This window comes from Neodiprion lecontei, chromosome 6, assembly GCF_021901455.1.
Source record: "Neodiprion lecontei isolate iyNeoLeco1 chromosome 6, iyNeoLeco1.1, whole genome shotgun sequence".
Lineage (NCBI taxonomy): Eukaryota > Metazoa > Arthropoda > Insecta > Hymenoptera > Diprionidae > Neodiprion > Neodiprion lecontei.
Window position 1 is genome coordinate 25,795,014 of NC_060265.1, and position 18,063 is coordinate 25,813,076.

General features: G+C 37.5%; 2 protein-coding genes across 6 annotated transcripts; both read left to right on the forward strand.

Annotated features, from left to right (window-relative positions):
* The first annotated feature begins 8,597 nt into the window (after positions 1-8,597).
* Positions 8,598-16,251, forward strand: LOC107218119. 5 transcript variants are annotated; one of them, XM_046744195.1, is made up of 8 exons: positions 8,598-8,803; positions 11,829-12,023; positions 12,224-12,676; positions 12,823-13,010; positions 13,118-13,240; positions 13,312-13,419; positions 13,497-13,786; positions 13,950-16,251. In XM_046744195.1, the coding sequence occupies exons 1-8, from the start codon at positions 8,765-8,767 to the stop codon at positions 14,027-14,029; spliced, it is 1,476 nt and encodes a 491-aa protein (XP_046600151.1). In that variant the 5' UTR covers positions 8,598-8,764; the 3' UTR covers positions 14,030-16,251. The 5 variants fall into 5 exon arrangements, with proteins under 5 accessions (XP_046600151.1, XP_046600154.1, XP_046600150.1 ...); XM_046744198.1 differs by having other exon boundaries at positions 8,601-8,803; positions 13,169-13,240; positions 13,947-16,251; XM_046744194.1 differs by having other exon boundaries at positions 8,604-8,803; positions 13,947-16,251.
* Positions 16,252-16,672: 421 nt separating this feature from the next.
* LOC107218145 (protein yippee-like 5) lies at positions 16,673-17,740 on the forward strand. The gene is made up of 3 exons (XM_015655921.2): positions 16,673-16,872; positions 16,970-17,160; positions 17,277-17,740. The coding sequence occupies exons 2-3, from the start codon at positions 17,000-17,002 to the stop codon at positions 17,464-17,466; spliced, it is 351 nt and encodes a 116-aa protein (XP_015511407.1). The 5' UTR covers positions 16,673-16,872; positions 16,970-16,999; the 3' UTR covers positions 17,467-17,740.
* Positions 17,741-18,063: the final 323 nt, after the last annotated feature.

Here is an 18,063-nt window from a genome sequence, read left to right on the forward strand (position 1 = left end):
AACGGGGTTATACAGTCTCCCAAACCATCCCCCATCCCAACCCCCGGAGGATCGCCGAGAAAGCTTCGACCGGCAACCGCGACGCGGGGTTGCTCGCAGTATCAACTTTTGCACCAACCTTATAAATACGAGTCGCGGCCCAAGTCCGAGGGTGCTGCGACGCTTGAGGGATGCTTTATCATTTTATTCCTCATTTTTTCACATTTTTCTTTTTTCACAACTATTACGTACCTACCTTGCAGGTATATACGTACATGATATACCGAAGCGTGAGAGAAAATCGTACCTACAATGTATGTATATACCTATACGAGTATCACGGGCGAGGAATAAGATTTCCTTGGGGGATTTCCGCCTCTCCCCCATCCCTGTCACCCTGCACCCTGTGCGGAATTATCGAATCAAGACGAATGACTCGTGGAAATGATTGCGTGCGGTACGTGTCATTGCGCGAGGCGTATAAGCGAATTATCGATCGATCCGTGTCGGAGATTCGATTTTTGGACGGAAATTTGGGACATCCGACCAGCGTGTAACGTACAAATAAATAACGTTACGTATGTTTGCGGTGAAAGAAAATCAGGTCTTGTTACGTGTACATGTGGGGTTACTTTTTGCAGGCAAAATATATACAGACTCCCTCCTCTCGAAGAGGGGTAAAAGAGAGCTGCTGATGATGTTTCTCCTCGACACCAAACGCTCGGGGAATAGACCGCGACAATAGGGCGTAAGCGTCGTTTTTGGGGGTGCGCATGAGCGCGACGCCGACGCCAAGCGGCGTCGGTATTGAGTGGCCGCTACATAATATATTAAATATGGCTTTGGAATATTTTTTCACCATCCCCGTGTCCCGATCCCGCCGTTGCAGGACTTTGGTTCGCTTTTCTTTTCACCGAATCTCTCCGCCCGCCCATGTATTATTCACCCACGTACATATCATATACTTATGTATAATATATGTGTACACATAGCTACGTGTATAATGTTGCATGTACCTACACGTATGCTTCCACTTCTTTCTTATTGAGGTCCGAATTTTCGGTCTAGGCTGCAGCTTTTTTCCGACCTCCCAAAGGGCCGTGACGCCGACGACGACATTCTTTACCGTTTTCCCCTTGTTTATGTCAATATTAAAACAAGTCCTAGATATACAGGTGGGTATATACCGTAAGCATCGCTGTTAAGCCCGCCGAGTAGCGGTTGAAGAAAAGCTCCGGTAAGACGAGGGACGGGTTTTTCATGTTTTTTCTCTTACTACGGTCATTTACTTCAACGCCGGTCTTGAGGCAGGTGTATAATAATCTACGTGGCTGTATCCCAAAAAAAAAAAAAACCAAGTAAAACAACATCACCACAATTTTATGTGTAATACTTTCGGATTATCGTCGGATGTGGCACTTAATTTGAAAATGCGAGTAAACTCTGACGAGGTCTTTTAATCCGAAAGGGGCGCCCGGCGAAAGCTTAGCTCCAAATTGGTTAATTTTGAAAATGATTAATTTAACGACTGCAGCGTAATTTATGGTATTCACGTATTGTACACGTATACGTATATTTATTGTATTATAATAAACAACGCGAGAAATACCATCGACAATATTATCCCTCACGAGATCCGATATCGAAAACGTATAAACGTCGACGAAAGTGTTTCGTTACTCGGTGATCAATTCTCGCTTTGACCTAGGCCCTGTTTTATGTCCGCCTAGAAGTATGTGATACATCTACGTACAGCGGAGTGTTTTTTTTTTTTTTTTATTTTCGACCCTTCAGAATTTCGACCCACAGCTTGGTTCCAAATAAATTCATGATTAAAAATCTCCTCCAAAGCGGTGATCTCTATCTCAATCGTAAGTCTCCGTGCAAGAGCTGTGAAGTTTGTCACTTAAAATGCACCCGTTTTCACTTAATTTCTATTCCTTTCTGTGTCAGATGTGCCAGAATTAGTATTTGACTTTTTTGCGAGTTTGATATCAGTGGACTACTGACACAAAATGCTTCAATGACCATGCTAATATTTTTCATCAAATAGTAGCATCGGTTCTCATTGATTTCTTACGCTTGTAGATTTTTTTGCAAATAATCAGTCCCACGATCAAATATAAGTTTACTGAAACTTTAGTAAAGGAGTGTATGTTTTAAATGTCAAATTTCACAGACCTTGCGATAGGATTTACGATGGCGATAGAGAACTTGTGCTTTTCAGGATATTACTATATATTTATTTGGCACCAATTTATGGTGGCATTCCGGTCAAATTTTGAAAAAGTTCCTTAATCAGGACCACCCTAATGTAGGTACAGGATGAAGGAGATCCACGTAAATTCGATGATCGCTGCTGATTTCATCACAATATTAATATAAATTCATACGATTCAAGAGATGAATTGCGGACTACAATATCCGTATCATTGAAAACTCATACTCTTGAGAAGAAGTTTTTTGACAGATTTATATCTTAGTAAGAATAATATTAACCATAATAATAATAATAATAATAACAACAATTATTGCAAGAAGCGATGCGTTCCTTCTGCTTGCCGCAGGATATGTACGACCCAGAAAGACTTATTCGGCAGCTGCTATGCTAGCGGGCTGTACAGAAGAAGCCGCTGTGAATATAAATTAAATTACAAATTCAATCATTCCTTTCGCAACTTTCTCGCGAGTTATATAATAAAAGAAGAAATAGTCCCCCCCCCCCAATGAACAGCTTTAGAAAAAGCACCGCTCTCCTCGTCCTCATTTCTTACATACATCCGGCATTTTACCTGGATTAATACAGATATATAGATAGAGAGGGGGTGAATAGAAGGAAATAAAAGAAGAATACTTCACTTTAATCTCGTTGCTGAAAATGATGTAGATATAATTTGAAACTAATATATTATGGAATATCTGTTCGAATTCGCGAGTTTAATGACAATACGATAAAAATTATACGGTGTGGCGAATTACCGTCGTCGTACATAGCGAAAACTTAATTCCTCTCGCAGAGGAAGAGACGAAGAAAAAAGCAAATTAACTTGCTGAAAAAACATCACGTCGAATCATTTTGGTCACACAGAATCACCGTAGGTACTAATTTCATCCACCGTCAAAGCGGAGCCGTATTTTTTTCCCTACGGCTCTCGTTTCGAGACGGGTGTAATTTGAAAATCCGTGTGATTCCTGAGCATAACGTCAAATCGACGTTACCAAATGTCACCTCAAACCTGCCTGCGTATCTAGCGGAATTACGCGACACGCGATTCGACGCTTTGCCAACAATAATTTTCACGTCCAGCCCATAACGGTCGTCCGGACGATAGTGAGAGAAATAAACACCCGGCGTAATTCCGCTATATATAATACAAACGAGGTCCTCTCTCCTGAATCGCAGAGAGTGAGTAAAATTCGACGTTTCGTTTGGATTGTTACAAATACCTCCACGGTGCAGCCGACCGACCCAACAACTTTCCTTTATAGATTTTCACGCGTCACGTGAACCCGGCCTGTTTTATTCCGTCATTATGCGACAGACAGAGCTTGATGCCAAGCGCGATAAATTCATAAAGTCCCAACAAATTTTCCTCCGAAATGAATTGTAAAAGCGGACAATATTTCACCCGCTTCCCGTTTCCGCCGATCTTGATCGTACGGCCTTTGATATATTTCTCGCACATGCTTAGACGCGGTTACAATACGTCGATCTCGATGCTTATCGAGAAGCGTAAGATACCTTTCATGTAATATCAGGAAACATCGTTCACGCCGAAAAAATAATGTCAGACCTCTTTCGGGAACATCGTGCTTGCCTTTGATTTTGCGAACGGATAAAACCTATCATTAGCCAAAGTGTATTCACTCGGAGCATATAACATGATAGCTGCAGGGTTGAGTGAATGAAAATTGACCCAACTCACCCTCTGCGATAATCATACACTTACTCGGGGGTACTCTGTGTCGCTTTTATATTGCGTTCAACCGTCAAGTCGATGGTTATGCATTATATGTATGCCTCCGTTGTGTGTTGCGAGTCGCAAACACTTGTTAAAATCTACATTGCAGGCTTGTTTGCTCGTTTACGTGATGCCAAGGCTAACCGTTTGTTGCTACCACAACGGGGCGAAAGGTGGACCAGGTACTGCAAGCTTGTCTGAAATAAGGGCTCTTCTTGTTATGTTTGAATTTTTTCAAAAATATCTGGAGTTCGCATCGTCAAGTTCAAATTTTTTTTTTGTTAGGTTTTGTTGAAAACTCAAACTATTTTTCAAATCGCTCGATATTTGAATATTTCCTTACACCTACAGACTTTCGAAAATTTTATTCGCGAGATCGCAGTCACCCCCAGTCTTTTGAAAACTCGAAAACTCACACAAATTTCAATGAATCTTAATGGAATTTGACAATATTGATGATTTCCGGATCGCAAATTGACGCACCGTCTTTATTCGGGAATAATTCGTACCTTTGTTAATCCTCCAAGGCAAACATGCGTGCAGCCATACGATATGCAGGTGGCGTCTAGGGTTGCCTACACGCAATACTTCGCATACACATTACACTGTTTGACCACAAGCAACGCGGTATTAATTATCGTCGTGTGTTTTTGCGATCGTAGAGATACAGGTGGTGGCGGTTTTGGGTTTAGCGAACCTCGAGGTGGTCTGTACGCAGATTCATCACGATTAGACGGAAGGTGGAGTGAAAGAGAGAGAAAAAAATGTAAATAAAAATAAGAATAAAAATAAAAAAAGAAATTTCAAATTAATGGGAAAAGTAAAAAAAAATATTTAAAAACGTTGGAAAACCCCGACATGATTACGAGTATAAAAGGTCCGTAGGGTTACCCTTTCAATGTTAGAGTAACTGCTGGGCCGGACGTTGGAGGGAAACAGAAAACGAAAATGAAAAAAGTGGAGAGAACATGGCGGCGTGTTAATCGTGGACTACGATATGAGGCCGGTACTATATGTGTTGCTTCGCGCTTGAAAGTAAAGCTTGATCGTATACATAAAAGCTGCTGAGTCGGTCAGGGAATCAAAAGTATACCTCGGTGTACTTGCATAAATCCCTGAGTTAATCACGCAATGGAGTTGAACGCGTTATAGCGCTCGTTTGCAAACCTGGAATACGACTCGTTTAAAACGGAAGTCGAACATTTTTATTCCTCGTGTAACTATACGACGCGACGCCGCGATTTTCTCTCCCTGTAATAAAAATCTCAATCAAGTGGAACTGCGGTGCTGAAAATAGGCGGAAAATCGAGTCGAGATCGATTTCCAATCCCGAATAAAGAAAGAAAATTTACAAATTTCATTACAGATATATGTCATACCTATACTGTTACGATCGATAGATTGTGGCAGAAAAAAACAATCGCCGATTTTTCCCAGGAATTGGTATGCATCTATGCGTTATACCTATCGCGAAGAAAAACTTGAGCCATTTCTTTCTATCGGCAAAGTCAAGCTTGTGTATTTTTCAGAGGGCTTACGGAATTCTCAGTATTTTTATTGAATTTTTATTTTCGATTCAAGGTCCAGCGCGTGATATATGGTATAATATATAGTCTAATATGCACGCGTGCACATTTCGCAGGGTCTGTAGATAATTTGAACTTTTTCCCTGTACGGCTGAATGGTAAATTTCCTAAGGATTCTTTAATCTAGAATTATATCAGGCGGGTGTGAAAATCCCACGGGTCTGTGAAAAAGTGTGAGGTATACCCGACATTGGTATATGGCTTTCCACTTCGTTTCATGTATATTACACACGCGCATGCATGTACGTGTATAGATATAATATATGATACGTTGCACATTGAAAGCGAACGCTGATTTATTTCCAATTGAAGTCGACATGGATTGTCGAAAAAAAAAATTACCTCGTCCTACCGAAGATTGTAGTTGAATGTAAGAAGTAATGTGAAAATTTAAGATCAACTCGTGAAATCGTTGGTTGTACTTCGTACGGCAAAATGCTCTTGATTCGACTGCTTTATCTCCGAATAATAAAATGCTCTCGAGGCATGGAATGAATGGAGGAAAATCAGAGGCGACTCTTCAGTTTCATATAATTGGATTATTTCATGGAATTTCAGTCAATTATTAAGGATTCAAGCGAGGTTAAAATCTAGCTGAATAATATCATTGTATATGTATATTTTACAAATAATACAAATATACAAGTTTTTCAAAATTTATTTCAGTACACTGCACGATGATGAAAACCCGGACTATATTTTAAACAGAATATAATTTACGTGCAAAGAAATTACAGAGAAAAGATTTTTTAAAAATGGCATGAGAAAAGAACTTTGGGCAAAGAAATCAGTCCGACCGTTAAGACCGACTTCAAAGGACTGCATATTCCGTTCTATGTTTGACAGATTTCTCCGTTGCAGACTCGGTTCCATTAGCCCACTTAAGCCTCTGCAGCTAGGCAGTATATATTAATCTATACAGAGAATATTACATATATTTACATTTGATTATTCGCCTACCTTCTGCAGCTGTCCTTACCGCGCTAGATTTGAATCCCAACGTGTTGCAATTATTTATTTCTATGTAAATAGATTTGCGACGAGAAAATTAAAGCTTCCATAGTACGAACGGCGAGAGCCGAATTAACGCGAAGGTAAATTACGATAGCCAAAATCTGACTCTCTTTTGAGTCCAGTGGAAAACAAAGAGACATTTTTAATCGTAAATAAAAACTCGCTGCGCGTCTAGATTGTCCGATGATTTTGCGTTTTTGAATTATTGCAAATTAGCACGAGTAACATAGTTGCACGGTTGTACATAAAACATTCGCAAGTTGATATCTACAGTAATATGGTAGTCAACACAGTTACCTGTATCATTTTCCCGTGTTATTTTAGTACGTAATTTCCTAATTAGCCAGCAATATCACGCGTTGAAGGATATTACTGTGCTCGCTTGGTCGCGGCTCGGGAACGTTGATAATCACAGCTGTATATATATTCCGTTTGACGGTCGTACATTAGCGTTATCACATACCTTGATTCTCATACCAGGATATCAATTTAAAATATATCTGCAGCTAAATTCTAATGCCATAACTTATTGAATTTTATAATTTTTTCTCATTTTCCTCTCAACGCCACGTTTGCATAATCTGATAATACGTATACGTATGTGTTTCACCGCCAATCAATACACGCGGACAATTCTCTTCTGCACAGCTGTTAACACATGCGGAAGATCATAATGTTATAATATAACTCTGCAACTAAATGACAAAATATATGTACGTAGAACCACGCCGTCAACATTATTTTCCTTCAAAATGTTATGGAGAACAAAAGCAAAATAAGAACAGCTCACCGAAAAATCGCGTGACGTGAATTTGAAAAAATTTATATTATCGTACAAAAGATGCATCTATGCAATTACCAGCTGCATGAATGTATCGAAGGTGTATTGCGTGAGGATAAGAAAAGAAGATGCGCCGATGTGAAATAGAAAACTGTAAATTTACATTGACAATTTGTATATACATATAAAGCTCTAGGTCGAAGCAGCCGACAACGATGCGCGAAAACGTCATCGAGCCGTATTATAGATGAGTTGCAAACGTGACCAGCATTATACTGACATCATCGTGTCGGCTGTCGCACATATGCCGTAATCGCATTTGGAACTATGGTCTCAGGGGTGTACAAAGCGGTTCAGGAGAGATCGGACTTTGCTCGCCGTACTATATCTACAGAACTGAAATTAATCAACGGATTTCATTCCCGCTTTTGCGAGTAAAATTTTGCGTCGTCGACCTGTTATCAACTCGACTGTGGGGGGTTTTTTCCTCTTTGTGAGAAAAAAAAAGAAATAAAAAGTTGTCAACATAGGTATGTTCGAGACTGTAGTTGACACACGCCTTAATCAATAACAATTATCACTCAAATAGGCCGGATTTTGTTTACTTTTCGTAAAGACATTCAATAGAGATTTTTAAACATTCGTTCAGAAACTCGATGTGAAGTTTGGAGGATTGGTGATGATCCAATTCAACGATCGATTTCGTATTTCAGTTGTTATAATTGGTTGATGGATGTGAAATACATCAATTAATTAATATCACACGGTCGTTAAAACGAATCCGCTTTACGTGCGTTGGTGGACAATTTATACGTCCAAGAGCGTGTATATAATAATTATCTAGGAGGTGGCGTTGCGTGAGACGGATGCTTGAACGTAAAAAGATCATTATTCAACCGTAACTTTTGTTCTTTATATCGTATATTCTAGCGGACAACAACGCTCAGTGTTCACAATTTGTCGTTTGTACAAATCTACGGACATTTACGTGAACCGTGCAAGACATTATTGTCCATATTTGTCACGGAGGCTAGATAGATGTATTCAAATTCCGTGTGAACGGTGAAAATCGATTCTCGAAACAGTGGTCGTATCGTTTTTATTCCCGTTCGAGATACACAGCTGTGAATATGTGAAGCTTGATTAGTTTGTCGTCTGGCCGCTAGGGCGGCAGCACCTACCAATCAAACAATGTCAAATGTCAAATCAAACCAATAATTGACAAAGTGTTGCAACGAGTCGTGCAACCGATTGGATTATGCATATGTTGTATAAAACTCTGACACCAATTGTAGAAACATGTTGTCGGATTATCGGCCGTTCGTTTACGCCGCACATCGTTCAACCGCGGTAGAAAAATTTGGCATGTTTTAGGGGTTAAACGACGATCAACGGTTGAGAAGAAAAACCGAGTTTGACGGAACTATCGATGCCGCGAGAAAATGAAAGGAATTTTTATTGACGTGCGATTGACCACCGAGGTACGTAATTGAGGGTTATTTTGAAGAGTTATCGTCAATGGAATCGAAACGGTTCGCGACTTGTAAATGAAAAATATGGGGAAAATAGGCGCGTTAAAATTACATCGAAATCTTGAGCCGCTAGATACGTTCGCAATGTCAGTTTCAACTTCAAACGTTCAATTGAGCGGCACGCGCGCGCATTGGCCGAAGCTTTTCACAACAATCAGCTGATAGCGGAGGGGACAGAGACAGACATTTTTACATCAAAGTCCCCGAAAACACTTTGGATTTGACGTTCGTTCGGTGGGCGAAGTAGGTTTTTTTTTTGTCCATTCGAATTTATATAATAAGTGTTTGAACGTCGGTCCTAGTACGAAGGGACATATTTTGTGGAAGTTTGACGGTAGTGGTGTGATTATTGAAATAACTCTAAGTCTTAATTCATAAACGAGACCGACGGATTTATCGGTATTTTGCGAAGCAGTACATTATGCGCTAACATAGTGAAATGGCTGCCAACGAACAACGTCAAGAGGTGAGTCTTTCTTCTCGTTAAGAAATGAGAATTGGCTCGTTCAAAGGTTGATTTTTCTCATCATCAAACGACGCGTAATCCCGCATACATTTTACGGTTAAATGACGAAGCAACCGTCTTATCGGCTGGTCAATTTATGTGAAAATCATCGGAATTCGGTACCGTGTCATCGCAGAAAATAAAGCAACGACAGGCGAGCGCGGATTAACCTTGAGACTTTTGAAGAAATAATTGACAAATAAAAACCAACAAGCAATCGTCGCGAATTACTTTATGTACGTTGGAATACGGGGCGAATATAATCGCCGATCTTTTACCACATCTCGTTTTCAGAACCTCGTCAAATCTCGTTGATGAAAATTTCCTACGACATATACGTATATTCGAGATCGGTGATATTCAATTCGTGATATTTACATTCCTTGCAAGCAGCTGTCATTTTGTCATTGCGATATGTCACGGATTTTCTCTTATTTTATGACACCTACAACGTCGGGGAACGATCAAATATTTCTCACATTACGGCTCCACCTTTTTCACTCCCATTTCGTCGCCCAAATTCGACAATATTTTTTTTTACTCGCCATCCCAGCTCTCCAACAAATAAGACCGAGGTGTTTCTGTAGCACCTAATATTCCCAAATGACTCAACAACAATACAGAAACACTGCTTCAGCGAATTCTTTTATTTTCTCTACAATCTGTCATCGATCGAACAAAATTGTCCCATATTTAATGAACTGATATTACGATAAATCGGTAAAACGGAATTTTCGAAAGCGAATGAAAGTCATGACACAGGAATAAAATAAAAAATTAACGAAGTAACGACATTTTGGTAACCTTGTATCTGGGCGTCTGCTTGTATTTTACTGAAAAAATATCACCTCCAATACTAAAAATAGTTGCAATATTTCCTAAATCTTACCACTTCGCATCTCTGCATTAAGAAGGCTGAATAAAAATGCTCTTGCCAGATACAGATAACCGATCGCTGTCTCAAGATTTTTGAAGTGCATATCTCACATATGCTTTCCTCGCACTTTTGTCATTTGGAAATAAATATGTATCTTAACAATATTCGGCAGCTGTCAGTTTGAAAATTACTGTTTTCAATAACTCATGACTGTCAACGACGTCAGGTTTCCAAGTTCTGTTTGTATCAAATTTCTTCAAACTGTAATGGAATCATGAGCTTCAAGAAAACATATCCAGCGACGATGGTGGGGATCGTTGAGTGCGTTATAAATGAAAATAAAATGGAAACATCTTTGTCCATATTGTTGATTCCTTAACAATTGAGGTTAGAAGGCTGCCACTAATGTCAGCATTAAAATCATGGTATAAAAATAGCAGTTAGCTCAACCATGTATTTAGATGTCTGGAAACATCTAAGGAACATTTTTGAATATTTTTTTCTTTAATTCAACACCTTTATCTGAAAAATTTTGCTTTCATTCTACTACAATAAAAGTTTTCTTTTTTCCAAAAAGAGTACAGGCAATAGTTTTACATCTTCCCATGGAATTTTTTACATTTTTCAGTCTTGATCTTCTTTTCATTGAATTTTTTCCTCGAACATATGGCGGATAAAATTGTAAGGGACAGTCTAAATTGTTTCAATTTAGTTTATCAGTACATACACTTTAATGTATCAAGCGATGCTTACTTTGGGTAATTACACTTCAAGAATCATGAATTTTCTCAACCTCGGTAAAACTTTCTCTTTGTGAACTCTGTTACATTAAAATGTAGTTTAATAGGTTTGATCCATGACAAATCAGCCTCTAAAAATCCCTTGGTATTTATATTTACATCGATGAGAATGGTTGTGTTTTGTAAATATAATTTAATATTTGATATTTTTTATTACCGGCCATAGTACCACATCTAACACTTTAATAGATGTTTCAGGTGTCTTACTTATTTTTCAAGGCGCAAGACAATCATGTTTTCCTCTCGAGGTATATTTATAGATCCAAGACAATAATATTATAAGTATTGCATGAAAATTCTAATTATACTTGATAAAAGTGTATCTACTCTACACTTATTAATGAATGCTTTGAAAGCAGGTTTGTTCAAAATCTGGAAAATTCCCAAAGTGGACTAATGTAAAGGGACATGAATGAAAATTTCAAATTGTATTTCTCTTCTTGGATACATGTTTTGCAATCAGGTCATTGAACTATTTTTCCAAACAGTGACACCAAGTTTCATTTATGTTGTAACTCGCAGATAATTTTATATTCTAATAGAATTTCCAGGAATCTTATTCCTCTATAACAAGCCTGATAAGTTTTAATTCAAAATGAGTATCAAATATTTCTCACGTATCGTAAATAAGTATTATGAAAAAAAGATTAAATAAAATGGATGTAACCAATTTTTGCAAATAATTTTCAAACAATAAGTCAGCAACGATTTTGCTGATGGGTAAATTTTTAACTCATGTATAAGAGTAATGAGTGGGTAAAGAAATAGGTTAACACTTCATGCATTGATCAGCAGGATCAAAGGGAGCCAGCGCATCATGCAAGGCGTCCGATGAATGCATTCCTAATTTTCTGCAAACGACATCGTGGCGCGGTGCGAATTGGCTTTCCACATTTAGAGAATCGTGCGGTAACTCGTGTGCTCGGCGAATGGTGGGCAACTCTTCAACCTGATCAGAAACGTTCTTACACCGATCTTGCGCAAGAGGTAGGAGATAGGATAAGTGGAGAGCAAAAATTCAGCAGCTGTTAATAACTGATATAAATTTAAGCTGTTCCTTACCCAATGCTTTTTTCTGTTAAAATTATGCTGAGCTAGTTTCTAGAGAAAATACGTTTAACTGATAGATACATGGCTATTTGCCAAAATTCAATGAAATAACACGGTTGGTTTCTTACTTCTTTCAGTACAAAGATGCGTTTTTGAATGCGAATCCAGATTTCAAATGGTATAAATTACCTGCCCCACCGTTACGTACTTTAACAACTCGACCAACCAATAAGAAACAAGAATTGGACTTGAGCGATCAGCAAGCCCAATATTTGAACAGCTCCGCGACAGATTCGACAACGTTTGATAAGAGAGAGGGACAATCGATTCAGCCTGGAAAATTGGCAGATGAGTCTCAAATTGGTGGTCTCAGTTCCCTTTTTACCCCACAAAAAATAAAAACGGAAGAAATTTTGCCAGTAACAAACGGTACAAATAATATTACAAATGATAACAATGATAGCATACCAAAACCTCCGAAAAAACGATGTACGGAGCCTCCACATCCTGTCAGTCAGAAAAGGGAAATTAAGATCAACTTGTTTGGTGAGAAAAAGAGAGAATCGAACAACAATAATCAACAACTTATCGTAAGTTTTACTCTATAGGATGATGTTATACATAAAAAAAATTTATGCTCTTTCCTCTCGGAACTTTTATTGCAAACTGTAACATTGGTCCAAAGGTCACCATTGAAGCCCAGACAAATATCGAGTAACTCTTTTTTCGCACATAGGCTGTTGACAATGAGAAGAGTGCCAATAATTTGTACTACGAAGGTGCAGGATCGCCTGAGGAAAGTACTTTTCGGGGAGAGAGAACCTGCAAGGGATTGCGTTACCAGAAATTTCTTGCAGAACAGTCGCGACCTATCGGGCCACCTGGGCAACAGACTAGGCGAAGAAGAGCAGCTGAATTTCTCAGGTACTTTAATTTCTGTGTTCAACTTTAGTCTCGACTGATCGTCTGGTTGTGATTTTACTCCGTTGATATTGTTAGGTGAAAAATTTGATCAACGTTATTGTTTCTAGTCTCGAAGAACAAACAATTGAAAGGAGGAATTCAATTTCTTCAAATTTCAGTGAAAAGACTGACTCCGTGAGCAGCGAGGGTGGCAGTAGTACTCGAGGTGAATTAGAACATCTGGTGGAAAGGTAGTCATTTTTTATTCATACAATTATTGAGGTCATCAAGAATTTCCTATGATTCTTACTGCTGATTATAGTGCCGAGGGAAAGCTCGAGGCTTCAAAGCCAGAAGAAACAGAGACAGAAGAAGCAGGTGGTCAAATGCAATATGAAACTTGGACCCCTCGCAAAAGATTCAAGGCTGAGTGAGTAAGAGCACTTGAAAGAGATTTTTTAACTGTTTCAGGAATCGATTTATTAATAATATGACATATTTTCACAGAGATTTTAATTTAGAAAAAAAAATAGAGGCGCTGCCATCTCTGAGTTTAGAAGAATTCCAAGAAAAGAAAAAGCAGCAGCGTATCAAGAAGAAAAAGATCTTACAAAAATCAAACCACAATAATTTGAGTCACGAACACAGTAACTGGTCAACCGTTAAGCAGTCGAATGACGTATCAGAAAGAGCGTTATTGGTCGGGAGTCAAAAGCGAAAAGCACGAAAACAAAGCATCACACGTAATGCTGGAGCAAGCTGTGCAGTTCAAAGCAGTGAAAACCAAGACAGTAAAGGTATGTGCTCAAAAAATGTTCAAGTATAGTATTTTAAAAATCAGTTAAATTCACTATGGAATACCTTATAATTTCATTGTGAGTTGACTTATTAATGACAATGCTAGCTCATAATTTTGTTCTAATGTGAAGAAATTTCATTCAAATTTAATTAAACCAGTAGAATGGGGTACACCTCCGGACCTTGGTGCACTGGCCTGCCTTGCAGCAGTTGCTGCCGACCGAACCAAACTCACAAAATAATAATGCCTCCTCCAAACTTTATATGAGAGTTTGAATTAACTTAACGTAATACAACCCCCAACACAACCAAAATATGTAATTTGATACTACACACATACAAATATATACGTACTGTGAATATTTCTCGAAGCGATCTTGTCCAGCCACTCGAGGTGACATTGTGCCTTGCATCAACTGCTGTGAGTTGGCTCGAACCGTGAGAATAAGTGAACTCCTTCAAGGTATATTTACAGTATATATTTATATATACATATACGCATATAAACGTTATTATTATTGTTATTATTGATACACTATTATGCCCCATTAAATTTATGAAACTTAATATAAGAAATTATGTTTATATACACATAGTGGTAGGTGACCGTATAGTATAGGTAAACAGGGATATTTTTTAAATATTTTAATACGAGCTACATTTATACGATAGTTATTACCGCAGCATGTACCTAACACTATATACCATTATTATTTTTCCGTTGATAATCAATTCTTACTATTCGTTTATGTGATTTCTAACGATACCAGATTCGTATGGATATTTGGTTTGAATTTTAAATGTGATTCTTGTGATTATCTGCAGCTTCATATTTTCTTTCAGATTTCTCTTTCTCACTCTTCCGAAAATTTTTGTCCGCATTGGTAAAGAAACAAAAAAACTGATACGTGTTGAAAATTTATTTATTGACATAGTAAATGTTAACGAACATTTATGCAATGCATATATGTGCATACCCAATCTTGTTTTCTGTCCATACGATCGGTATCTAAACGAACTAGCCGGATGTCATGGTGCTTTGACGTTTTCTTAAACAGTATAGTTAATTAGTGAATATAGAATATAGCGAGAATATATATGTATATATCTATGAATAGATATCTTTTGAAAGAGTTCAATAAGATATTCAAATACACCATACGATATAAAAATTTTATACGGAAGATGAGATCCATTCTGAAAGCAGGTTTTTCAATATTAGGAATTAGTCCGGTTTGTCTGAGATTGCTGCGACCGTAACTAAATCTAATGGGTACCGAATATCTCTGACGTTTCTGTTATGTACTGTTGACTATAACAATTATGATAATAATGAGAAATATTATTATCATGTAACAGCTATATAAATTATCCTGACTGTACTCTGTAAACGTTTGGTGTACGCATTGCAAATAGCTGGCACACAGTATTACGAAGTCCATTACAGTTGGGACAGGAAAAAGAAAAACAAATACAAAATGAGGGGAATATTCTTGTTTTCGATAGAAAAACAACACAAACAGTACCAACAAAAAATACAAAAAAGATATAATCAAAATGTATAAACCAACCCTACAATACGTACGTACATGCGTATGTACGAATACTTACATATATTTTGTAACGATAAGACTACTAAAACTAATATATTTGAATGTATATTAATAATATTTATATCAACTACGTACATAGAATTAAGATTTTGTGGATACCAGTTTGTTGGCACTGGTGGAGAAAGTAAGAGACTTGTCTGTGATTTTGGCTAAAAGGAATTTTTAATGTTTTATATTTTTCTATCAATTATATCTCTTTAATTGTGTTAAAAACAAAAAATTAATTTTGGAAACAATTCTAGATTGTTAAAAGTGTTATGTTGAAGAATACGTGAAAACAGTCAACCTTGGTTAATTTTTGTGGAGCTTCAGTGGGCCTACCTCTACAGATACCTGATTATACCTGCCATGTCCCTCATTCCCTCTTTTCCTTTTCTCACTTCTTTCCCTATTCCTAATCCCAATAAAAGCCACGAAGCTGACTGTTTCTAGTATTTTTCAATCAACGTTTGACGCTATCAACTGTTAATAATTTTTTGTTGGATGATTATGAGGAGATATGTATTATTCTATTTGAAACGTGCCTTGAAAAGATAAAAAATGTACCGATTTACAAACAATGACCAACATGATTTAATTTGATTGGAAAAAATTTTTTTCTCAAAGCTTATATCTCTCGGTCTTTGTATTTCAATCTACATACTATATAAAAAACGCTATTACGATCTGCCGAATTATTCAAACATTATGGAAAGCGGGTATTTGGATTAAAATGTTTAGTCGCAAGGGAGAAGGAGATAAAGATGAGGTATTTTGAAATTGAAATTTTTCGAATTTTACAGCACAAAATCTGTGTAACTAGCTTTAAAATATGTAATTTACACAAGCATATATATATATATATTGTATACTTGTAGCATATTGTATACTGTTTATATAAATAAATATATGATATTTTGATGTAACAATTTTGTCACCTGCTTCTGAACACTAATTACAGTTAAAGCGTATCTAAAACGTTACCAAAAATGACTTGTTTATACGTATTTATTCTGTTATTATCTAAGTTCAGTAATATGTTTGTCTACGGGTAGTAACAGCTATAATTGATCAATTGAAAACCCGACATTAAAATTCGTATGCACGTCTCATCGGTATATAATAAGATCTAAAACGCTAGAAAGTTATCAAAGATCCGCAATAAACTAATTTATCTGTCAAAATCAGCTGTTCTTAACGCCCTTCGTAAACAGCTGACCAAGGAAAATAACAGTGGAGATGCTGCCATCTGCAGTATTCCGCAGATATCTCGATGTATGTAACGGGAATAAGTTCTGTCGCCATCTTGTAAGCCATGACACATCGTCGCTCGTCGTGCGGGTTTTGTTTCTCGAGAAGGCCTACGGGGATTGGAATCGTTTCGGGATTCCTGAATAGTTTCAATGACTCCTCGCAGTTGTAAGTTCGACGCGACGAAGTGTTGATCAGTCGAAATCATACATATTATAATTTTGGACAGAGGCCGAAAGAAGGTCGGTAAATTCAATTCGCTGACTTTGTTTACATTCGGTGTGTCGGCTATTTAGCCCCCCTCCATTGACTTGATATTTGCTTTATTTACAATTACAGATCAGCTGGAATTAGATTGTTTCGAATAAGATGGGGGTTATATTCCTCGAGCATATTGGAGGCGTTCGTCTATTCTCCTGCGCTTCCTGCGACACGAATCTAACGAATCGCAGCCAATTAATCAGCACTAGATTTACGGGGGCGACCGGACGAGCCTTTTTGTTCAATAAAGTGGTAAACCTCAATTACAGGTAACTGCTCAATGGAATGGAGGCGTTTGAAGCTTCTTGATTTATATGATATGTATGAAAAAACAAAATATTTTCAATGTCAGATTACAGAATCTAATTGATTGAATAATATTTAGTGAGGTACAGGACAGAGTCATGCTAACGGGTCGACACATGGTGCGTGATGTTAGCTGCAAAAATTGTGATGCCAAACTTGGATGGGTATATGAGTTTGCAACGGATGACAACCAGCGATACAAAGAAGGCAGGGTCATCTTAGAGCGAGCGCTTGTCACTGAAAGTGATGGAATGGGCGAGAATATCTAATATTTGAGCCCACAATTGCGAGCAAAATGGTGCTGAGCGTCACAGGTAATGAGAAACTTTATTTGGCGATATATTCCTCAAAATTCATCATTACCCCAACAAAATTGGTTCGGGTTGTTGCTATTAGCCAATGCGATGAAGGTTGTATTGATATTAGTCTGTATTACCTGTGGCAGCAAGCATCCATCCCTGTAATATATTTGTTTGACTTTAGTTAGAACTGTATGTTCACTATTATATTTATACATATATAAAGTTTAAGTTGATTCAAGTATAAAATGTGATGATTTCCTTCGATATTCTGTAACATATCTGTCACTGAGGATTTTGGGTTCCCATCTCCACTTTGAGTTCTTGTCAGAATTTGATGTTTAAAATTAAATACAGGATGTCCTAGTGCGTTTTGAGAAAGCAGTAACTATTCAGAAGCCACAGATCTTAATTTTATCATTCAAGTTTCTGAGCAAACAATGCTGGAAAGAACAAAAATTTAGAAAATGAAGATACAAGACCTGAAAAAGTGACTTATATTTATTAACGTTTTTATACATATATATATTATATTGGATATATATATATATATATGGAAATAAACGT

Bases quoted from the DNA above. Each gene is read 5' to 3' on its own strand.
- LOC107218119 (XM_046744194.1), top strand. From the start codon at position 8,765: ATGAAAGGAATTTTTATTGACGTGCGATTGACCACCGAG. The intron at 12,024-12,223 runs GTAGGAGATAGG...TACTTCTTTCAG, and splicing joins ACACCGATCTTGCGCAAGAG to TACAAAGATGCGTTTTTGAA. The intron at 13,241-13,311 runs GTAGTCATTTTT...TGCTGATTATAG, and splicing joins TTAGAACATCTGGTGGAAAG to TGCCGAGGGAAAGCTCGAGG.
- LOC107218145 (XM_015655921.2), top strand. From the start codon at position 17,000: ATGGGGGTTATATTCCTCGAGCATATTGGAGGCGTTCGTCTATTCTCC. The intron at 17,161-17,276 runs GTAACTGCTCAA...AATAATATTTAG, and splicing joins GTGGTAAACCTCAATTACAG to TGAGGTACAGGACAGAGTCA.